Here is a 24,583-nt window from a genome sequence, read left to right as displayed (position 1 = left end):
ACGTGAACATGGCCATGTTTCCATGCTTGTGTGTGTCAGACGTGATGTTTCATTCACTCATCAGTCACTGTCTGCTTCCCCTCTCTGTCCCTCATGTCTCATTTCCACATTATTCCTCAGTTGTCTCTGGCTGCCGCTGCTAGTCAGAAAACAGCTTTTTGGTTTAGGTGGGGGCAGATGGGGGGTGCTTGGCTCCTTAGCCTTGTGGAGCTGTCAAACTGATGGATTCCTGATTGTTTTGAAGGGTGGTGAAGAAGAGCGGTTTCGCTTTTTCCATTCTGAAATAGCCCAATTTAGTAAACAGCGAATCCCTCAAACTGCTGGCTAAATAGAACGGAAGCATCGGCTCAAGATCTCTCTCGGTCTCTCTGTGCTTCCCATCTTATGCTTCTTGAAATGGCTTTTTGGAATGGTGGCCTGCTGATTGCATTGGATATATATATATTTTTTTTTTTTTTGCGCCAAGGCTTGGGTGAAGACGGGTTCAGGGAAGCTTGATCAAAATAGGACTTTCACTTTGACAGGTTATCTATTTGCTCTCTCAGTGTTTTCCAATTGTTATGCAGAGAAATTGGTTTCATGTCACGCCACCCAGCTGTGCACAGTCTGTGTCTTTCAAGTTACTTTGCAGTTCAAGTCACTTAAATGTCAGATTCTAAAGAGCTGTTGAGCTAAGCTTATATGAAAGGCAGCTGTTGTTAATATACATCCTCAAGAAATGAGATTCCAACTCCCACCCCCACCTCGATGCCCACTCCTTCCCTAACCCTTCACATATGCCGTGCTGCAAATTGATGGGCAACTCCAGATCAGTTTCTGAGCCCGAAACTCAGCACCAGGCCCAGACACTGATCCGGGCACCCGCCTGTCTCTGCAGATGAGTTTTGGTTCTCTGACGGCTTCTTGGCAGACAGGTCCAAGTTCAGCGACCCGGGCCTCATGCCCCTCCCAGACACTGCCACAGGCCTGGACTGGTCTCACCTGGTTGATGCAGCAAAAGCCTTTGAAGGTAACCTGCCTTCCTCCAGCTGCTAGCGCCCCCTAGACACCACCTCGCCTTTCCTCTTTGCTGCTTAGCTTACGTGTTTGTCTGTCTGCAATCTGCAAGAACTTTCTCTCTTGCATGTGTAGGTTTAGAAGAGTGTTAGGCAACCTTTGGGAATTGTTTGCATTTTATCCTCTCCTCTGAGCCTCATTCTAATTCCTGTCAAGCACTTTTGCTTGGAAGTTGAGCCTATTTTGACACCGCAAGCCCAACTACTCAGTACTCAGTAAGCAATCAGCCTTCAGGTGGATTTTGGCCTTTTTTCTACAGCACGATAGATTCATGGAAATTGGTTGTGTGGCTTCTTCTCTGCCAAGACCAAAAATAATGTGATGGTGCAAGACTCCTCTCTGCCAGCTTATATTATGCATTAAGCAGAGCAGCATTTGCAAACTTGTTCTGATCTTGAAGAACAAAAATACTAATATGATAATAAAATTATCCTGTTCCTGTCCTGTCCTCGGTGGTTGCAATGTGTACTGTATTAAAATTTGTCAACTCGAATAAAGACGATGACGCATATCCCTCATGAAAATTATATACTCCCTACCCCCAATATTATAATAAATTGTTGTCTCCTCAAAATGATCAGAGCGACTGGTCCCTATCATCTCAAAGAGCATTTTAATGGCATTTAAGAAGTGATGACACGTGTCATCATTTCCTCATGGTCAGCATCATGTTCTTTTTTTTCTCACCATTTTACGAGCCTGCTTGCAGAGTAGTCCCCATTTGTCACAGAAACGCCAGCATGCCTGAACTCCCTGTGACCCCGAATTAGTCCCCGAAGCGGGCAATGTAGCATGTGACCACTCGTTTGTCATAATTAATAAGAACTCCTGATTCAGATTCCTTACTGATACATTTTCTGCTGCATTGCCCTGCAGCAAAACATTTAAGTGGAATAGAAACAGTGAGGATGATGCAGAATGTGACAGGCAGCCCTATCGGATGCGAACGACAGCGCGTACAAACGGAGGCTTGTTGTTGGAGCAGAATGTGGCTGGAGGCTCTTGTTGTGCCATGCATGTACATGTATGCTTTACTGCTTAGAGCAATGCTTTTACCCCCGCTGCTCACTTGGACCCCGAGACACTTATGCAGAGCAGATACAAAGGGGGGTTACTACATCATAGCAAGAAAAATATTCCGTTTCAATTGCCTCGTTTCAGTAAAACAGCACAAATGATTACGACACACGGGTGTAATATACTGGATATATTTTTTTCCAGTCAAATCCAATAGCTACTGTTTGTTTTGTCTGTTTGTCTGTTCAAGCTGGACTCTACATCCCCAAAACCCACAAACTGCTTTTCTGTGTCTTTCGTCTTTCAAACACATATGTCGAATATGAAGAAAATATTCATTCATATGGAAATGAAAGCTTGGTGTCCCTTTCCTAGCTCGTCTGAGCATCCACCTCCAGACTCAATTAGCTTTTTTGTCTTTGACTGGATTAGCGCTACATTAAAGGATGGGGGGTTTCTTAATCTCTCCTGTGAATATGTAGATTCCCCTATATTGTGTCTCACACCACGGGCGCTGGACGGAGACTCTGCTTACTGAAGAAAAGAGCATTATGCCTCAAAAACTGAGCAGTCCCAAGCATAACATGCTAAATTTGGCTTTTCCAGTGGGATTTGAGGAAGCTTAAGAGCCTGATACGGGAAAAGAAGCATGCCTGATTTTTCTCAGCCCATTAAGAACCAAACAGCTGCCAGAGGAAAACTCTGAGACGTGGGATGGACTCAACGCTCTGTTTACCACCTTGTTCCATATTGTCTGCATCCTGATCACTCTGTGGGAGTGCGAGAAAGTCCATGTTCCCCTCTCCCCACCCGCCCACACCCTTTAAACAAAATCCTTGCTTCATACGTTGCTTGAATGAGTTGCTCTATCTTAACCGGGACATGTGCTTTTTATAGCTGAACTTCTGACCTAATTTGTTTCCTATTGTGTCTGTAGACCAGCGTGTGGCATCTTTCTGCACGATGACAGATATGCAGCGGGCCGAAGCACTGGAGATATCTCGAGAGCTGACCAGACGGGTTGTGGAGGCAGAAGGAGCGGCCCTGGACACAGAGTACGTACTAACATGAACATTCTGTATAGGCCCAAGCAAAAACTCTGTTTTCAAATGATTTCATCTCATCATCCAACACTATCTGTACTTTACTAACTGTGTGTCTAAAATGTATTCCAGTATACTTGTAACTACAGTACAAATATTTAGTCTAATCTGCACAGTTATCGCATTCACTGCCGCTGCCTGTTATTGCCGCATTTTTTGTAATTCATGTCTGCATAAGATAAGACTGTATGCATAGAATAGTATATTGTTTTTATAAAATATGTGTTCCTTTGTTGCTGTCACCGTCCCACCGGTAGTATTGGTGTCGTTTACTTGATTTTCAACTATTTACATATAGTTTGTTTACGGATGCATGTAGTTTCAACATGCCCTGCTGCTGACTGTTGTGTCTGCTGTTTATATCAATTGCGTTTGCAGTTCTTAAATCATTCCATAAACTGCTCCGAAACATGAAAATCCCATCCCTAAAAATATGTTGGATTTTATTTTTTTATTTTTTGTAGTTAAAGGCCAAACCTAGAGTTTTCGGATAATCAGAAGAATACTTACTAGTACTTACTTTTAGTGTTCTCAGTCCACTGCGTGGTTGCTTACTTCGATATTTTATGATGTATAAGTACTGTATTGTTTTTGTCTGCTGCAGTACAGTAATTTCTCCAAAGGAGACAAATAGACTTTTTGTTCTTCTGTTCTCTCTTTCACTATGCAGCGTCCCATCGACACTCACAGGCAAAGTGAACCAGCTCGAGGTGATCCTCAGGCAGCTGCAGCATGACCTCCGAAAGGTAGCATCCCCAAAATCTAATGTATGGCTTCAGCGTTTCATCGTTACGTTTGCTCTCCATCTCCATGCAGCCTAGCTTAGAATAGACACATGAGTGCCCTGTGAGGTTCTGCCCAATGGCAACTTGTCCTTTTCATTCAATAGGCTACTTTGCTTGCCCCTTTGTACCCGGCCTTCATGTTTCCCCACCTCTAATCACTCCGAAACGGGGAGGAAGTGCACCTTTATCAAGCTAAAAAGGCTGCTTTGCAATGTTAATATCTCCCTTTAATGATGACAACCGTTTGTAATGGCAAGGCTTTCATCCACCTCTTTTTAAGAATTTTTAATTATGCACTTCTTCCTTTCAGTGGTTAGCGCGTCTGACGCGGTTTAAATCTCGCCTCTGGCTTTCCCGTGTGACGTTTGCATGTTGGTGCATGTGGATACTTCGGTTAGGCTTTGGATAATTGAAGACTCAAATGTGTCCGTCGTTGTGAATGAGCACGTGAGCGGTTGTTTGTCTGTGTGCGCCCTCTAATTTGGTTGCTGACCAGTCCAGGGTTTGCTCTACCTCGTGCCCAAAGTCAGCTGTGATAGGCTCCAGCCAAGCCATGAGCGAAGACAAAACCTACAGAAAATGGATAGATGGATATATTGTATTACAGCAGCTTGATGGACTAGTGGTTGGCACATCTACCGCATGGTTCTGAGGTGGAAGGTTCAAATGCCAGCTCTGTTCTTCTTTATACTACCATCCGCCAAAACTGAGCGTGTGTTGATTGTGACTCAGGTCACCAGTCTGAGTAACATAAATGTTTTTTTTTGAACATTATTATTGTTGCTCGAATATTTGATAAATTATTGTTGAGAAAGCAGACCGATTCTGTTCACAATTATGAAAGGGCCCACTGGCCTCAAATGCAGACGTCGCTGCACGGTAAATGAAATATTGTGTGCTTGAAAAAATATATATTTTTATTTTGATGATGATTATAGTTTGTAGCTAACAACAATTTACAATCTTAAATGGGAAGACAAGTTAAAAAAAAATCTTTCCAAAATATTCTATGTATCCCCTCTAGTCTAAACACGACATTCTGATGAATATTGCGGTTGTGGAAAATGAATTAAGCAGTAAAATCCAGACTTTTTTTTTTTTTTTTATCCATCTCAGGGGGCGGCCATGTTACCACTTGCTGTCGACTGAAAATGGCATCACAGTTGCTCGGGGCTCGGGCAACGACCAATCAGGGCTCATCTGTTTTCTGAGTTTGGTCATGTGACGTTCGCTAGTTGAGCCCTCGAGTCCTTTCCCATTTATTACCTTTACCAAGGAGACTTGTTTCCATCAGCTTTAGTTTGCTTCCGTGCAATTTCCTATCTATCATTTGAACCATCCACATAGCACTATTCTGATAAGAAAGTCTTCCCATAACGTTTGGTGAAACTTCACACATGGACATAACACACACATCTCCTTAACTAACTGGATACTTTTTGGTCACTGACCAAAATGTTTTATGTGTGTGCGCGCGTGTGTGTGTTTAGGAAAAGGAGGACAAGGCGATGCTACAGGAGGAGGTACAGCACCTGAGGCAGGACAACATGCGGCTGCAGGAGGAGAGCCAGACGGCGTCGGCTCAGCTCAGGAAGTTTACCGAGTGGTTCTTTCACAGCATCGATAAGAAGCCCTGAAAATGGAGACGAACGAGGTGGACGCCGCACACTCAACTCGGACTGAAGGCTCACTACACAACAAGTGAATTGTGTTGTGGAGTCTCTAGAAAGAGTTCAAGTGTGGAGAGACTCGCATTATGTGAACAGGCCTCCTCGTAAACAGTGCAGAGCCGTCTGTATGTGACATAAACAGTTTCTCCATCGCGCCAGCTGGGACTCCTCCTGGGAAATTCCCTCATCTCCGGCTGCGGAGAGGAATTCTTCCATGAGATCCTCTTACAGTCGTGGAATGTAAAGCTCATTTACTGTCGTCAACTTGTAACCTACCTACGTACTGTATGTCACGTCAGTCTACTGTACCTGCAGCTGTACTCGGCTCCACGCTCCGTCACAGCTGCTCCGGGAAGAGGATTTTGTGAAGTGGTACACGCTCAAGAGGAATCAACTCCTGGGTGAAAAGTACAGCTGGAGGAATAATGAATGTACCTCATCTTGAGACTTTTTGGTTTCCCTAAGTGACTAAAAGAAAGGGGATTTATCTGCGCCTCTTTCGTTCTTGTTATTTCAACTCAACTCCACTTTTTGTTGCGTCAGTGTTGTGATGGCGTGTCACATTTCGGCAGCGGTTTTGATGTTCAAAGGTGCTTTTCCCTACACACGATTGTCGGTAGTCTTCAGTCACTGTCGCGCTGTCCTAGCAATAACAAGTTGTAGTTATGAAACTGTGTTAGGAATAAAACTATGGAGAGGTTAGCACAAACATTAAACAGTTGTACTCTAAAGCAGGAGATTGTGCCTAAAACTTTTGGGTGTAAATCGGATTGTTCCTCTCGGCTTTTCTAAACACGTCTCGTCTGTGGCTCACTGATAGAAACGTGTGTGTTTGTGAGTGCGCCCCTGTGTGTGTGCGTGTGTGTGAGCGTGCCTGTGTGCGAGACTCGGTGTAGTTTATCACAGCAAAATATGTCCGTATGCAGTGGTTTTCAAGAGCATCATAGCAAGCGCCAGTAAACCACAATTACAATGCCAAATGTGTTGATTTCTGTACATATCGGCCACAGAAGTGTCTTGTATTTAACACTGTTATTTAAGTTTATTTAACCTAAAGTTGTTTATTTTATTAAGGGTAATGGATTTTCTCTTGCTGCACTAAGGAGAGAGATAAAGCTCTGTGTATGTTGTAAAGTGTGTAGCTGGGCAGGGCTAAAAAAAATAAAAATAAATAAAAACAAAAAACACAACTATATATTTAAATATATAAATGATGACTTTGGAGATTCCAACATTTGGATGCTGCTAGATTACAGTTTGCTGGTTTGTTTGCTTTTAAACATGTTGCTCCGTCTCATTCCCGGGGAGGGGGAGACACTGGATGTTGTTTTTGTGTTCCGTTTTTTTTTTTTTTTTTTTTAATAAATGTAGATGGGAATATTTGGGTTTACGGTTTCTTTTATTCATTTAATTCATACTAGTTTGGAGAATTAAGGAACCAATTACACTTCGGTGAGGATCGCGTTTGAACAGTCAAGCCACCAGATTCCTAATGACCAACTGTCTGTTTTTCATCTGGCATGGACCAAAATATAATGTGTCTGCTGTCTACGGAACAAAAAGGACCCTAATGTCCTAAATTAAAATTAATTTATGGCTTTTCATTTAATCATTTGACTGATGACCAGTCCAGGGTGTACCCTGCCTCTTGCCTAAAGTCAGCTAGGATAGCATCCAGCTCAACCGGGAGAGTATGAAGATCAGAGCAAAAGAAAATGGGTGGATGATCATTTGCAGCATTGCTAAAAAGATGAGCAATGGCGGTCTTGAGTGGTAATGGATCTGTGAATCTCACAAGGTCAACAAGACTTCAAAAAGTGCAAGCAGAAAAATGAAAAAAAAGTTTTGTTGGGTTGCAAAGAGCAATAAGTTGAAAAGTGTGTCTTTGTATGGTGGTGGTTAAGTCGTTTATCCTCGCCACTGTCTCTTGATGCCCTTATGGAAAAACGAGAAAAACGCTTCCAGTGCTGTTCTTCATGGAAAGAAAATATGCTGTTCTGATAAAAATGCCGTTATTGAAATATCCTCGCTAATCGATTTAGGGGTTGCAATTTTTTTATGGCTTTCAGAAACTGATGAAAATGGATTTACAGCAAAATTGCTTGGTTGTATTGTTGCCAATCCAGCTGTCAGGCCTTGCTTATGATACCGGATGTGAAGAACCGTAACTGTTTGATTAAAAAAGGGTAAACCAGCTGAAAATGTGTTGCACTAAGACACAAACCGTCTTAAAGTAAGTGTGTGAAGCATTTGCTTACAGTACACAGAAAACTAGTTTGAATGAGTCATGTGTTCATTTTAGGTAATACAAAATAGATGAACACGATGTGTTTATGAGATGTGAGTGGCTTTAAATAATTGGCAGCTGTTGCGTTCGCTGCAGGGACAGCAAGAACCTGCTGAATAATTAATCACAAGCGCCTCTGAGTGTGCACAGAAAAACAATACAATTTGCCTGCCACTTCCTTCCAGGAGCTTCCAGCCTGGGCTGCCGGAGTGTGTGACCTGGTGTGTGATGTCCTCGGACAGCTGGAGCATTATGCCAAAAGTAAGAGTGCGGCATCTTGTCCTGTCTTATAAGGGCGCTTTTGGTCTTTCTGTTACGTGCATGTATGATGGGGCTGGAAAACACGCTCATCATACATTTAGCGCACTGCAAATGAGATCATGACATGACGAAGAGGCTTCCAAAATGAAGTGCCATGGAACAAACCTGCAGAGGTCATGTTACCAGGCCGCCTGCATTGGCTCCCTTGGGAACCTCGTGATCGCTATCTGACCTCAGTCCAGCCAAAATGGCAGCACGGCCGTGTGCGTGCATGTGGAGGCGCTCTGGTTTTGAGCTGTGAGATTAAGTAGATAATCTCCATGCGTGTGCACGTTGCCAGGACAGCAGATGGGGGGACCGGGCTGGCCCAAGGTGCAAGTGTTGCCAGTGTTGGTTCAGATGGGGGAGATTTGCAGGCAGGCGCTATGATCGGGAGTTCAAGCGGCAGCCAAAGACAGGTGCCAAAGGGAGAGGGATTCGAAGAAAGCTGGATTCCAATTCGTACTCGGAGACGCATGCTGACAAGCAGAAAAGTTCAATCCAATTGGCTAAAAACCTCATCTAACTAGATAGTGAGACCTTACAGTCAAGGAAATATCGATTGTAATATTTGATCGTGTCAGCAGTTTATTGAACAAACCTAAGCATTTCTCTGCACACAGACACACACACACACACACACTTGCACGCACACACTTAAAAGCTCTCCCTGAATAAGCAGCTTTTGAGAGGGACACTGTTGTCCCTCAGCAGATGCTTGCCTGCTGTGAGTGTCACCATTGTTGGGATCATGTTACCCAGAATAGGACTCAAAGTGCCCAAAGCACAGCTGGCACGGTGTAGAAGGTGAGGGGAGGGGCGTTTGGAGGGGGTTATGTGTCTTTTGACCTGGTGAAGGTCACCCTATGCTAATTGTTGGCATTGTATCAAATACCTCTGTATCAGTGTTCAACTTTAGTCCAAGCAAAACAGCAACAAGGTACATACAGTCCATCCATCCATCCAATCCGAAAGTTCAACCTGGGTTTTCAAATTTTGCAAAAGCACACTTAAATAATCAACCCATGTGAGAAGATACAGTCCAATACAATTTTTCGGGGGCCTAATTCCAAAAGTTATCGAAGCCACAGTGAAGCATAGTGGAAACAGCCTCATGCTTTTAAGCTATTTTCCTTTATTCAGCTCAAACTGGGGCACTAGTCGAGGTGGAAAGAATTATGACCAGTTCCAAACACCACGCAGTATTGGCACAAAACCTTCAGGCTAATGCTAACAAAAAAAAAAAAAAATCAGGAGAAGTCTAGAAGAGTAGCTTAACTTTATTTGTCACATACCCAATTATAAGACATGTGCAATTACATTATCTCAGTTGCTTATCTCAATTTCTCCTCTCACAAAGATGCCTCTTTTTAATTGAGTTCTGCAACTTGTAGATCACATGAATGTTGGGAAATGTTTGGCAGTCATTTGTCTTGGCCTCGTTTTTTTATATCACAAAATCCTGCCGTTTGAACAGGGTCGTATTGACTTTTTATATCCGCTGTACTTCCCTCGGCAGTGAGAACCGTATCCACCGAGGAAAGCGGGGAGCCTCCGGTAATCCTCTTGTCCGTAAAGTCCTGTTGGAGCGCTTTCTTGTCTGCCGCTGTGCAGCTGCATAACCACACGCAGATGCAGTACGTTAGCATCCTCTCGGTGGAGCATTGGTAAGGAAAGAACACAAGTAGTTTCTGTGTGAGGTTGTTGTTTCTGTGAATCCTTCGGAAATAGTCTCGGCTGTGACTTTGTGATAATCTCTCTGGTGTGAATGTTCCAAGTCAGGTCGTCCTTTTTGTGCATACTCAGGAACCAGATGTTAGAAACACTCCTCAAGGAGTTACGATGTCTGTTTTTTTTCCTTCTAAAGATTATTCTTGTAATATTTGTTAAAAGTGAAGAAAATTTGCAATTTGGTTACAAAATGAAAAGATTTAACAAGCAGCATAAGTAGTCACTCTTACTTTGCTTTAGTGGGCCAAATAAAGTGATGCACCGGCGTGTGTGTGTGTGTGTATGTGTGTGTGAGTCACGCTTACCAGAGCAGCGAACAAATTGACTGACAGGAGAGGGAAAGAAGCAGCACTACTGAATATTGATGAAGTATTTAATCAAACATGCATGGGAATGACAACTTATCCAGTCCGGAAACTCAACTACCATGGCAATTTTATTTATCAAACAATAATCCGATGTAGTAATTATCACAACAGGTCTAGCTCCTCGGCTTTATATTTGACACCTACCATTTTAGAGTCTTTAATGAACCTAACATGTATGTTTTGGGGGAGGGGAAGTATGCAAACACACAGCAGCATGACCAGAGTTGAGATTTGAACGCCAAAGCTCAGAGCCTGATGTGGTCGTGTGACCCACTCAAAACCATTGGGATCCAGACTTAAACCTTCCTACGGGTCGAGTCTTACTTCTAACAAACGAACATACGAACTCTGGCTGAAACATAACCCTCTTGTCTGTGGCAGGGACAGAACGCTCAAGTGTTGTGTGCCTGGGAGGCTCAACAGCAGGATTAAGGCTCTCTCAGCAGGACTGCTTATCTGTCATCTCTCCACATTGAAACTCCCTCCAGTCCTCTGGGGAGCAACCAGGCCTCATCCCTCCACTCATAGACAGACAGAACAGAAAATGGGGCGGAAGAGGAAGAAGCTCATCCAAAACAGCATCCAATCATCTCTCCATCCACCTCTCAGGTCCCAACAGGCCGTCGCTTCGACACGTCAATCAAGTCCCAGGTCAAGCGGCCTCCTTATGAGGCCAATGAAGGGCAGCAGCCTATAAGTGATGGCCACCCTGCTGGCCCGCTCGGCCTCCAACGCATCAGAAGGAATGAGAGAAGAGGGAAAACCTTTCCAAAGGTCACCCTTGTCTCTTGCGGTCAAAGTGTAAATGAGTTGAAGAAACAGGAATGAATAGATACAACAGGATGGAATTATCTCGGTGTGCATGGATGTCCTTGTCTCTTGTCCTTTTCAGCCTTCGAGCGGCGAGCAATGGAATCGATTCTCAATTGGCCTCCTCCTCTTTCGAGCGGGTGGGCTCCGCTGAGGAGGTCTTCTGACTCTCCACATTTTTTTTTTTTTTTACATATTGATTTATGCAAAGTTGCACTAGTCTGGGCCCTGACCCGCATGGTGATTGGAAGGGTCATGAGAATATCGATGTCCACGGGTGCATGCGAGGTGTGATAGTGGGGGCGTATCACAGTGAATAACAAACAAGCCCCACTGACCCATCGTCAGCTGTAAAAGCTTAAACTGGAGCTTCAATCGATCCAACGCGTGGGAGCAGAAGGTCAGATGCAAATTGTGATCAAGTGTTAGTGGAATGAAAAATACCATTAGTCATTTTTACGTGTGATTTCCCATCAAAGTGTAAAATAGGAAGCAAGCTTCGTCCACATGAACACATTGGTTATTACCGCATTGATTTTTCACCCATATAAGAATTCTACACAAAGTGCTATGAAGCTCCACCAAACCCGCCACTGCACGCCATTACTGAAGTGTCATTGTCCCATTTGGACTGTTGATTTAGCACCGTGGAGGAGTACTTGGCAAATCTGCCTCACAGTTTTGAGGTTCGGGGTTGGATTCTCAGGTCTGGCCATGTTTTTGGGGCATTTGCATGTTTGCCCGGTGCTCAAGGGGTTTTATCACACCTTCCTCCCACAATGCGAAAACATCCATGTTAGGGTCATTTAAGTCCATGAATTGTCTATTGGTGAGAATGTATGGATGTGAGTGTGAATGGTTGTTTGCCTTGCTTGTCTGGCAACCATGCAGCATGGAAGTGATTGCGAAAGAAAATTGATGGATGGACGTAATCCCAATTCAGATTTCTTACATTTGTCATTCAGAGTTGTGTGTTCTCCTGTGTGTACGCCTTCCCTGTGTCTCATTTCTCCTCGCCCTCTTCCTTGCACTTACTGTCTGTCAACCAGCCTCTGGCCCCTGTCTCCACATTCTGAACCCCGGCAATTAGTGTGGTTTAAAATCTGAAATAAAATGCTAGTACACTGCTAATTCTTGCTTCGCACTCTCTTCCAGTCGTGTGTCTACTCCAGCTTCCCCCCACATTTCAAAAATATCCGCCCATCGATCCATCCATTCAACTACTGTATTTTCTCCTCTGCTTACATGCATCTTCACAAGGGTCGCAACTGGACCCTATACCAGATGACTGAACGAGAGGCGGGGTACACTCTGGACTGCTTGCCAGCAAATCGCAGTGCACATATAGTCAAACACACACACATTCATACCTTCAGACATGTAGAGTCTTCAATTAACATAAGAGACATGTTTTTGGAATGTGGGATGAAGCTGGAGTACCTGGAGAAAAGCCACACCATTAGCTCCACCATTGTGCAGACCCACTATTATGTCGACGCAGTACATACTTGTTTATGTCAATACATTTGTAACATGCAATAGATGTGTAAGTCCAGATGTGAAAGGAGTGCGCAGTCATGTGCCAGTAGAGCAATGATGATGACGTAGTTAATGTTCCATACTTGTCTCTTCAATGACAGTGTAGCACAGTGTATGATTTGGACTTGGTAAGCTGAAATAAGTGGACGGGCAAAAACAACTATCAGTGGTTCAGGCCAGACGAGCAGCAGACTTGGCAGATGGGAGCACCCATGTGTCAGCATTGATAACCTCAAGCTTGTGGCTCAACAACGGCCAACATCTATTTTAACATCTGGCATTTTCGGCTCCTTCGTCTGCTCAGTTCTGTTCACGTCTCTTGAGTCCTGATTGCAGGACTTCATGTAAACCGAGGCTTTTGAAACCAGTTTTTCTAATAGAAATGTTGTCATTGTCAGCGAAACTGTATTAACCGTAAAGGCAATGTTTTAAAGCCGCCCTCACAGTGCAGAAATTGTGGGTTCAAATTCGGACTCCGGCCTTTACATGTTTTCCCCTTGTTTGCGGGGGGTTTCTCCACATACCGGTACTCAGGGTGTTGCCCATATTCCCAAAAACACGCATGGTAGGTTAATTGAACACTCTAAATTGTTCATAAGTGTGATTGTAAGCGCAAATGGTTGTCTATGTATGCCAAGTGATTGGCTGGCAACCAGTTCAGAGTGTACCCCACCTACTACCCGAACACGGCTGGGCTAGGCTCCAGCACGCCCTCAACCCTCATGAGGATAAACTGTTCAGATAAGTGATGGATGGATGTCTTATTTGTTTAAAAAAAAAAAAAAAAAACCTCTGTATGATCTGACAGAAGAATATTATGAAGCTTTCTAGTGTAGACCAAAAGTCAGCTGGTGTAGTCTCCAGCTCACACGTAACCCTAACTGGGATAAGAGCTGAAAATGGATAAATTTTGGAGTATGGAGGGATTTCGTTTTTTTAAATGCTCAGTGATACTTTGGTATGTATGTATTGTAACGCAACATTATTCCTACAATCATTGGACAGTTTTGAATCTCAATTGTCATTGTAGTAACTTGATCTGCAGCTCTTCCTGATTGACGCGATCGCTGAAAACGCAGATTTACTGCACTGATTTATTGGACAGACAGTTGTGAGTGCTGACTGAAAATGAGAAAATATAGCACATTCAATCCATGATAAATACATTTTGCATCAAGACACCTGCTCAAATTATGCACCCATTTTCTCGAACTCGTATCCTCATTTGGGTCGTGAGTGAGCTGGAGGCTGTCAGCGCTGACTTTGGGCTGCTGGTGGGTTACACCCTGGACTGGCCACCTGCCATTTGCGGTGAAATGATTCATTTGAAGATAATGACCGTATTCATCAATTATGTTTATTTCTTTTATATTTATAAAGCCAAACATGAAAATATAGACAAGGATGAAAGGGACCTTTTTGAAACCAGTGGGGAAGAAGTGGGCAAATTTTATTGTCTGTAAAAACATATAGTAATCATTTTGAAATTGTTGGCTCAATGTAATCTACAGTTAAATAGTGAAAATTCATATTTCATGGGCATTCAACTTTTAATGTTCGGCTGTAAAATGCTTCCCCTGAATCGTTCATTAACCGCTTCAATAAATACAAATTAACATTCACCTTTTCCGGTTGAGTGAGTGACAGCTCAATTTACGAGTTGGAAATAAAAAATGAATATTACACTCGAGTGAGATGAAAGAACACTTAGACTAAATACTCACCTGATTTTGCCCTTGAAATAACATCTAGAATGCGTCTGTGATATTTTTCATCCAAAGCAAAGTGGGTCATTAAATTGAATGAATTGATTGTCTGTGTGAATGCAGCAAGCAGACACGGAGCTACAATTTTTTTAGCTCATGTTACAAATGCACGTAGTAATTAAACCCATGAAGGTCTTCATAAGGACTCTTGACCCCAGCTATTATCTTGCATCGATTCCCAATGCGATCAATATTGTAGAACATAAGAAGGAAATGTAAACACTCATTTTCTCACGATGAAAACATTCCATCTCAGAGAAACAATGCTGTTCTCACCAGAGGACAGCTTGCTGTCATTCCCTGGAGTGACATCACACGCTTATGGTGCTCCCGGTCTAATTGATGTGTGTGATTACCAAGACTCGCAATCAAGCAAGTCAGCGCTTTCAACACTGAGGTTGTGCACCTTTCTCATTTTCATCAGCTTGGAGACAAACATTTGTTCAAGGCATGAAACAAAAAATGTTTTGTTTTTTCTTGCCCTTTCCTCTTCTCTGGCTTTTGGCGGATGTAATTGTGGCCTTCCTCTCCGGGTGCCTAATCATCATCCTCCCATCTCCACAGCATGCGACAATTCCGTGGTCCCCTGAGGAGTTCCAGTGCAGCTGGAGCAGCTCGAGCCACAAAAGCATCTTTGAAGAGCGAGGTCATATATCCATCGCACCACCCACAATGCATTGCCCCACAATAAAAGGCCAGATCAACAGGCGGAGAATACACAACAAAGTAGATTGGCGTCGGATCAGCTCAACGCAAACTCTTGTCTAGCGTCATCTAAATTGACATCAACATGAGTTTAAACACAATATTTTGATGATTAATATTGCGATTGTGGAATATGAATGAAGCTAAAAGAATCCACCAGTATTTATCCATCTCAGGGAGCTGCCGCTTGATGTGGACTAAAAATGACATCACAAGGCTCAGGGCTCATCTTCCGAACATCACGTGGCCAAAGTCAGAAAACAGTGTAAACTGGGACAGTTGTTACATGAACCCAGAGATGTCATTTTCAGTGGCAGCCCCCCTGAGATGGATAAAAACGGGTAGTTTCTCTGCTTAATTCGTATTCCACAAATGTAATATTCATCAGAACACTGTTGTGATGAGTGGGGGAACATACTGTAGAACATGTTACTGTACGTAAAAGCCGAAAAATGTGAATTGCACTCGGAGTCTGTTTTAGTTTTTGGGCTTCATTATTGAGAAGGGACAGCTTCAAGACTCAGGCAGTGGTAGATTGGCCTGCGCCATCAACCCAGAAACAATTGCAACGGTTTTTGGATTGTGCGAATTTCTCTAGGTTTATCAGGAATTATAGCCAAAACGCAGCACTTTTAACTAAGTTAACCTCTGAAAAGACCATGTTTAAGTGGACAGGTGTTGCTGACGTCGCCTTGAAAGAATTTAAGAGATTTTTCACTAGCCCACCAGGACAATCTCATCCTAACCCCAATTTGTCGTTTGCTTTGCTGAAGTGGGGGCGGTACTGTCCCGGCGATCTCCAATCGACCAGAGACTCCACCCCTGCGCCTTCTTCTCCCTTAGACTCACACCTGCCGAGGCCAACTATGACATGGGAGGCCGTGAACTTCTGGCCGTAGTTCCAGCGCTGCAGGAATGGGGTCACTGGCTAGAGGTTCGTCCACGAACTGTGTCAAAGGCAAAGTTTCAATTTTAGGAGGGCCTTTACTTTTTACTTATTGGAGAAAATTCTAATGTGAGAGCAGGCTGTTTCCCAAAAAGTTTGTTCTCTTACTTTTCACTTGATATGTTCCATCCACGATGTGGAGATGCTTCACCTTGGCTGACAGATGCAAGAATGTGTGTGTGTGTGTGTGTGTGTGTGTGTGTGTGTGTGTGTGTGTGTGTGTGTGTGTGTGTGTGTGTGTGTGTGTGTGTATGTATGTGTGTGCGTGCGTTTGTGAGTGTGTTATTTGCTCTTAGCTGTCATTCTCCTCGATGTATTGCGCTGCACTTGCAAACAGAAAATGAACATTGTTACATGGCTTCACCCATCCATCCCAGACACACAGACAGATTTCTGTTCTTGCTCCCTCTTGTAGTTTTCATTTCAGGATCTAGTCTGATCCAAAGGGTAGAAATCGTACGTTCCAGGAATAATCTATCACCGGAAGTGATTCCAAGAATTTAAATAAACATTTTCCTGAGACAGGGACATCTGTGTCTTTTAACCCAGATAATAACCTATAATACAAATAATCCTGTTGTTTAAATTCCAGCCCAGACCACATTATTATCAAGTGGAATTGGAATTGCGATGAATATCTCGACAAAACAGAAAATAACTCTCAGATTTGAATGCATTTGTTTGTTTGTTTGTTGTTATTGTTTTTGAAGGGATGCCCAGGCAGTTATTTAATTATTAAATGCAAATGTTGGCGATGTTTCATCCCTCCGCTGTTTCCAGGCATCATGGAAGCATCACAGAGGCATTGTGATGGCAGAGTGTGTTCGATTTAAACAAATTGGCGCACTGCTCCTCCAGTGTGTCGCACGATGTGCAGAATGTAGAAGATCTAATCGGCAACCATCTGCTACTACAACAGACCTGGCACCTGGTTGCGTACCAAAGTTGCATCAATATTCACACATTCACATCCACGATGACCTGTGCAGAAAAGCATCTTCTTATTCCGCTCACATGCAGTTGGCATGTTAATAATGTGTTGTACCAGCATTCTCAGATTTTAACAGAGATCTAGCAAGTCAGTGAGAAAAAGCTAAGATGTTTTCCATCCCTGATTTGCTCGGAAAATGGTCAGGCCATTATAAATGTTAAACGTTAATCCATTTACTGTACTACTTTTCCTCACTACACTTAAAACCGACCGGTTCAAGGACCATGTTAAAAACAATGATAGTGTTGCCTTAACACCACGCAACAATAACTGTGTCGTCCAAGAACACTGATAGAATGATTGTTACTCTAATTCAGGGGTGTCAAACTCATTTCACATGGTGGGCCACATACGGCCTCGGTAGATGTCAAGTGGGCCGGACCATTAAAATGATACCATACTTTGCTATAAATAACCAAAACAATGTCTTTCCTTTGTTTTGGTATAAAGAAGCACAAGAACATTAGGAAAATGTTGAAATTTAATGAACATATCTTTTTCAAAATATTTCATGAAGCACCTTACATTTCCTTCGACAAATGTGCAATTTACTTTTATCATTCACATATATGCATTGCAAATGATCCCACTGATTGTACAAACATTAACAAGTAATTGGTGTTGAAAAATATAGTAATGCACTTTAAGATTAAACGAGATTCATAAAGAAAGGAAGTTTTAAACCATTTACACGTGCAAATAAAATCTAAATGTAATCCCTGCCTACACCTTACAAACTAAGGAGAGTGCTATTAAATGTGTAAATGTGAGAGTGCTATTGATAGCGTCTGCTGTCATGGGTCTGTCACAGTGACGGACTGAGGCTGCTGTTGTCTTCTTCTCTGATCAAAACAGTGTTCCGGCCCGCGGGCCGTATGTTTGACACCCCTGCTCTAATTTCTAGGTGTTTACATACACCCTCACATCCTACTACCGTATTTTCCGGAGTATAAGTCGCAGTTTTTTTCATAATTTGGCCCGGGGTGCGATTTATACTCTGGAGCGATTTACGTGTGAAATGGTTAACACATTGTACACATCACGTTATTTTCACATTAAACCGCAAGAGGGTGCTCTCGGTCTGTGTTGATACTTTTCACGTTGGCGGTAACTGAGAAAAACACCTGACGATGACTCTGACGTAAGCGACGTAGAAGAGGAAGCGCTGCATCTTCTACCTCCGGAGTTGGCGGAGTTGTTTAAAAGTGACACAGAGTATGAAGATTTCGCTGGATTTCGTGATTTGGAGTGACGCTGATGGTTTGGTAAATTTGTTAGCATGTTCTTTGTGCTATAGTTGTCTAAATAACTCTTAATATGTTACGTGAACATACCAGGCACATTCACAGTTCGTTGTTTAAGCGTCATGTAACGTTAGCATATTGTACACTTATTCAGCCTGTTGTTCTCTAGTTTTATTTTTATTTTAAATTGCCTTTCAAGATGACGTATGTTTTTGGTGTTGGATTTTATCAAATAAATTTCCCCCAAATATGCGACTTATACTCCAGTGCGACTTATATGTTTTTTTCCTTCTTAGTTATGCATTTTTTTGGCTGGTGCGATTTATAATCCGGAGCGATGTATAATCTGAAAAATACGGTAATCAAAGATTAACGGGGAAAAGAGAATCAGTTTAGCTAACTGGAATTGGACCATCCATCCCTCCATCCATTTCCAGAACCGTTTTTTGGTGTAATGTATCTTATGCTGCGTTTTCACCAAACACGAAATAAATTTATAGCGCAGAGTGGTGAAAGGGCCATGTTTGTCTTTTCACACCACCATCTTGCAGCACCTTTCCTGAAACAATTGTCTTTGTCTGAGTCTGCTGATGATTAAATGTGGTCACGGTCGCATGAGTTGACTTGACTTCTTGGTCTTTGCACTCAGTCTAAGCTCCTGCACACAGAGCTATTAGCGCATTCCTCAGATGAATTTGTGTCATTCCCAAGCAGTGGCTTGGGAATGGCACACATCCACATAGTTAATTCCGATATATATCACTGGTTAAAAATGTATGCAAGTTGCATTTGATAATCCTTTGAATACTTTTGGTGCAGTCTGAACACACTGTGTAACTCAGGAAGCAATGATTTGAAGATCTCTGAGAGATAATAACGTATATAAATATGAATTTCACGATGAATTTCATGATGAATTGTCATTTTAAAATGTGTTTTAAAAAGTGAGTTTTCGAAATGCTGAATAAGCTTTCAGTTTCAGCAATCTTTTCGATTTTGAGACCAAAAAGGTCCTCGCCCGTTAAAGTTTGCATTCAGGAACCTGAGGGGGTTTTGCTAATTTTGATCTCTATGCCTTTTTACAGGCTGGCTGAGATTGTTGGGGCCATCCCAAAATGTGTATGGCTAATCTAAAGATACTGTCAGCACCTAATTAGCGTAACGCCGGATAAAGAGTGGCTAGAGTGAGAAACTATCATCTTGGTTTGGCCTATAGGCAGCAACCCCTGCCAACTAGCATTTCTGCAAGCTTATAATCTTTGTTGTGCAAGGAACTAAATTTAGACCTCGCACTTACTCTGAGTTTTGCATTCGATTTAATTAGCATTTTCTTGTTGTTGTTGTTGTTGTTGTTTTTTTTTTGGTTTGGTTTTACCCCACCAGCCCATTAGCTAAAATGCACATCCATACATTTTCCGATCCGCTTATCCTCATGAAGGTCGCGGGAGGGCTGGAGCCTACCCCAGCTGTCTTTGGGCAGTGGGTGAGGGTACACCCTGAACTGGTTGCCAACCAATCGCTGTAGCTAAAGGATATATTGTTATCATAACATTGCATACGATACAGTTACAAAGTAATGGAGATTTTTTTTTTTTAATTGAAGGGCTATACAAAAAATGTATTGTAGCTGACAAAGATAACAATCCATCAATTTACTATGCCACTTGTCCTCATTATGGCTGGGAGCAACTGGAGCATACCCCAACCGATTTTGGGTGGCAGCAGGAAACACTCTGGACCTGTCGCCATTCATGTGCTGCATGAGTATAGGCGAACAACCAATCACGCTTGAGTACCTCTGCAAGAACGGGCAGACCACGCAAACTCGATGCAGGAGTGACTGAGTGCGGATTTGAACCTAGGAGCTCTCGACCTTGAGACAGAAGGGGAAACCACTAGGTCACTCACTCACAGCACTACCTGAACAGATAATGTAGTACTGTACTATCTCCCCCCACCCAAAAAAAAAAAAGTTTCCAGTGCAAAGGCTGTATAAATATCTATTTTTTTGTTCGCAATTTGACTCCCACTTTCTCGCAAGGACAGTCAGTCAATTGTAGACAGGATTTAATGACTGCAAAAGTTGCAGGAAGTGGGCCAGTAAAATCCAGCCCCAAGCAGCATAGGAAGCGAGCAGAATGAGGCGGGAAGAAAAGGAGTAATTCGTGTAGACAGTTGAAAAGAGCAGTTGGTGTTCAGCAGTGTCATGTTGTGATACGGCATCAGAGGAAGCTCTCATCTACAGCCAAAACCTACAAAGAGCCTGACAGTGAGACAGCATAAGAGGGAGGGAGTGGACATGAGCTCAAGGACAAGGTTGCATTGAAGGAAGCAGTCCAATTGCAGTGCCACTTTGGGTGACTTTGCAATGTTTCTTTGTCTTGCTTTCTCTCCTGGCTCCCCACGCTGTCAGAGACAAAAGGAAATCAGCTGATGTCTGCTCAAAGACAATGACCTCAGGTTTTGTTTCCTCGCGAACCTGCCAAACTGCAAGGAAAAAGATAGGGACCGACAAAAGGCCATTGTGTGTGCGTGTGTGTGTGTCTGTCCAAGTATTTGTATTGGAATTCCCCAAAGGCAGCATTTTACACTCAAGGAAGGGGCCATGTAAACAACACTTTTTAAAATGAGTAAACACTGCAAATGTTTATGTGGAGGACATATTAAAATGCTTCACCATTGACTATGCGATAATCAAAACAACAATAGAGGATTGCAGTGCTGTGTTTTTTTTTTTTTTCCTCAGTCGTCTCAAGCAATTTGTGTATTTGCTACACTGCTCCTGTGAACTGTGATCACACACATTTGCCAGCAAAGGCCTTGTTCACACAGCAGGCAAATCTTATTCGTCACTCAAACCGGAATTGGAATCTGAACTGCCTGCACTGTAAGTGATTTGCATATGATGAAATCCGACTTTTAGTATAATTGCTTTTGAAGTGAAATATAAACACACAAAGTAATGCAGGGATAATAAACCTAACAAATACGTCAAGCTACTTGAGTACTTCCATCTGAGCCGGTGCAGACTGAAGATGCATTTGTAGAAATCCGTTTTGAAATGCACTTCAAAGTACCGTACCTCCACAGGTGGTCCCGTTCAGTTTTCCCAAAAAGCATATTGCATGTGATTTTTGCTGTTCAAAAAAATCTGAGATGGGTCTGTCAGTGTGAGCAATGCCTAAAAGAAATCAAAAGACTGTCTCAATAAATGAAGGACAAGCAGTTGGTGTGCATGTGCATATTTTTCTTTCCAATGTGCCAACAAAAAAAAAAACAAAAGAACAAGAAAAACAGCAAGATACAATGTATTTTGGCGTTTGAGATTCCAAGCTGTCATCATCTGAGAATTTGACTTTTCTATTGTTTGTATGCAAGTTGGGTCACTGCAGTACCTGCCCAACTATCAAGTGTGAATTCATACAACTAAGTAAAAACTTGAAAATGTCTTGAATGGTGGCTCAGCGTTCCAGTGGTTAGCGCGTCAACCTCACAGTGCAGAGGTACCGGGTTCAATCCCAGGTCCGGCCTCCCTGTGTGGAGTTTGCATGTTCTCCTGCGTGGGTTTTCTCCATGTACTCCGGTTTCCTCCCACATTCCAAAAACATGCATGACAGGCTGATTGAACACTCAAAATTGTCCCTAGGTGTGAGTGTGAGCGCGGATGATTGTTCGTCTCTGTGTCCCCGCGATTGGTTGGCAACCGATTCACTGTCCCCCGCCTACTGCCCGAAGACAGCTGCGATAGGCTCAAGCACCCCCCGCAACCCTTGTGAGGATAAAGCGGATCGTAAAATGAATGAATGAATGAATAAATGAATGTCTTGAATGAAGCTGTTCTGCACTTTAGCCACACATTGAATTTCTGAACCAGGGGTGTCCTTTTCATTGATCACGAGAAACTGGACAATCGCTAAGGGAGAGTCGGTCGATCCCAAGGCATTCAGTAATTCATCCCTCCCAGTTTTATACTATTGATATACTGTATTGTTCATAGACAATACATTCTTCTTCTCATTCTTCTCTAATGCCTCCCCATCTAGATACACCTCTCAGTAGTGGCCCTTGTGGTGGAACCAATACAACACAGTATTGTACATGTAAAGAATTCTCAGTCGATTTAAAAATACTCTTTTTTTTTTTTTTTTTTTTTTGCAGGTACATGATATTGACCTGGTCAATCTATAAGTAGCTCACATGCTGGAAAAGTGTAGGCACCCCTGTTCTACGCCCATGACATGAACAACTAGGATGGGCAAAGATAAAGAGCATCTTTCGATGGACAGAGTGTGACCACCAGAATGCACTTTCTGGAGCACTCCCATGTCAAAACCCAGCGGTAAGTCACTCCCTTTAAACGGGTTAATTGCACCAAAGTGAGAAATATGGTGTGAAAATTGTACTACCGGTATATATTTTTTAAATCTTTAGGCCATTTTGATAAAAGAATGTAACAGACCTGTTCATACATGTACAAATTTCAATTGTAGATGCAAATATTTGTAAAATCGCTGAACCAGAGGTTTATAAAAATAAACGTCATTGCACATGCTCTTTTTGCCCTTTGTCAGTTGTGTTTTGCGTCCTTCGACAACACAAATGGCAGAGGAAGCCCACAGGTACGCTTACCTAAGCGTCACTTGTTATTTAAGTCAGTCAGGACAGTTTAGTAACGGTTCAGTGGCCATGAAGCAACAACCTTCAGTTCTATTGTGGATGTATAAGCCAATGTGTATGTGATATGTCTGTGCTAACTTCAGTACAGATTTATTATACCATAAATGTGCAGTACATTTTATTGTATTTGTCATTAGACGGTCGGATTGGCTGAGAGAAACATATACTGTTTGTTTGTTATACGTAGTGAGGCATGTGTGGTCCATTTTGAACATTCACCCATTTACCAAATATGGTTGCTTGCCTTAAGCAACTTCTGGGTCAAGCCTGTGCCCAAGAGGCAGATTTACTAATCTTAGAACTCTTCTGACTGAAGAAAAGGAAAAAACTGAGTTTGCTGGCAGCCATATGAAAACACAAAATTTGACAACAAAATGACCCTATAAGTAGGCTTTAAAGCCATTTTAAGACAGGGGCCCTGAAGCAAGATTTCATGTTTTCACAGGCTTGCTGAACTAAAATCAGCATCTTAAGCGATGACCAGTACACCAGTACAATTCTCACAGAATGACTCAAGGAACAAATTGCACAGCATAAGCTGATTTTTTTTTTCAAACCGAATTTCCAAATAGTTTGCATACTAGATTCTGTGTAAAAATACTATGAGACCAAAAGTATCTGTCTATCTACGATGGTAATTAACATCATAAGTTAAAGTGGTGTTTGTTTTTATTAGCACAGCAGACCTGCTGGCGTTCTTCCTCAGTCAAAGGTTAAAGGTGGTGCACACCGCATCTCTGTGTTGCTGTATTGACATTCTTAGCAGGCAGCTTGATGTTCTGTTTTTTTTTGGGGGGGGGGGGAACTTTCCTACCCTGTGAACGTAGATCGCATGTGACAGTGTGGAGACGCTTGTTTGGAGGCAGTGACACCACGCATCCGCTCTCCTTCAGGGCTTGTTAAGAAGCCGTCTGGGTCAGTGGTTATCGGTTTTGGAGCAAATGGTTTCTTTGGCAGCTTCCTTGTCACCTTTTGACTGCGCCGCTCTGCTGACTTCTTTTACACAGTTGGTATAATCCTATGTGAGGGAACATGCGTGTTTCTTGACTGATAGATACAATTCACATGTCTGGTAGTGGATAGGTTGTGTTGTCGTCCGCTTTGATTCCGGATCACACAGAAATGCACCATATGACAATTACTGTAGGTGACACAAACTTTTAGTTCTTTGCTGTTTAATTAATGCCATTGCCGCAGAGGTCTCTGAACCTCTTGATAGGTCGACTCCCCCTATGACACAGAAAGTACAGAAAAACTGAAATCATGCATCAGGTCATTTTTGAGATGTTCTTGCTGTGCTGGCTTGTTTTTTTTTCTGTGTACTCTGGTCACTCGCCACATTTAAAAAACTTCCATGTAATGTTAATTGAAGACTGAAGATTGCCCATAATTGTGACTATGACTGTGAACGCTTGTTTAATTACATGACCGGCAATTTTACTGGTGATCAAAGTCAGTATGGATACGTGGCAATGAACCGTAACCCCAGTGAGGACCTGCAGTTTGGAATATGGATGGATGAGAAGCTATAGCGCAACTATCCTTAAATAACTTTTTGGTATGACACTCTTTTGCATTGCAAAATGCG

At 42.6% G+C, this 24,583-nt stretch overlaps 1 protein-coding gene across 4 annotated transcripts in view; it reads left to right on the top strand.

The window, feature by feature from the left end:
• The window catches only part of LOC109516240 (signal-induced proliferation-associated 1-like protein 2), an 81,220-nt gene extending 74,236 nt beyond the window's left edge, over positions 1 to 6,984 (top strand). For 3 of the 4 annotated variants that reach the window (XM_019870620.1, XM_019870618.1, XM_019870617.1), the window contains 4 exons: positions 878 to 1,009; positions 3,011 to 3,128; positions 3,847 to 3,922; positions 5,452 to 6,984. In XM_019870620.1, the coding sequence (XP_019726179.1) occupies positions 878 to 1,009; positions 3,011 to 3,128; positions 3,847 to 3,922; positions 5,452 to 5,598 (473 nt within the window). In that variant the 3' untranslated portion in view covers positions 5,599 to 6,984. The remainder of the gene's footprint in view (positions 1 to 877; positions 1,010 to 3,010; positions 3,129 to 3,846; positions 3,923 to 5,451) is intronic. The other variant, XM_019870619.1, reaches the window with a different exon arrangement.
• The last annotated feature ends 17,599 nt before the right edge of the window (positions 6,985 to 24,583 follow it).

The sequence above is a fragment of the Hippocampus comes genome, unplaced genomic scaffold, assembly GCF_001891065.2.
Source record: "Hippocampus comes isolate QL1 unplaced genomic scaffold, H_comes_QL1_v1.1 scaffold76, whole genome shotgun sequence".
NCBI classification, from domain to species: Eukaryota; Metazoa; Chordata; class Actinopteri; order Syngnathiformes; family Syngnathidae; genus Hippocampus; species Hippocampus comes.
This window is presented reverse-complemented; position numbering and strand designations above follow the sequence as displayed.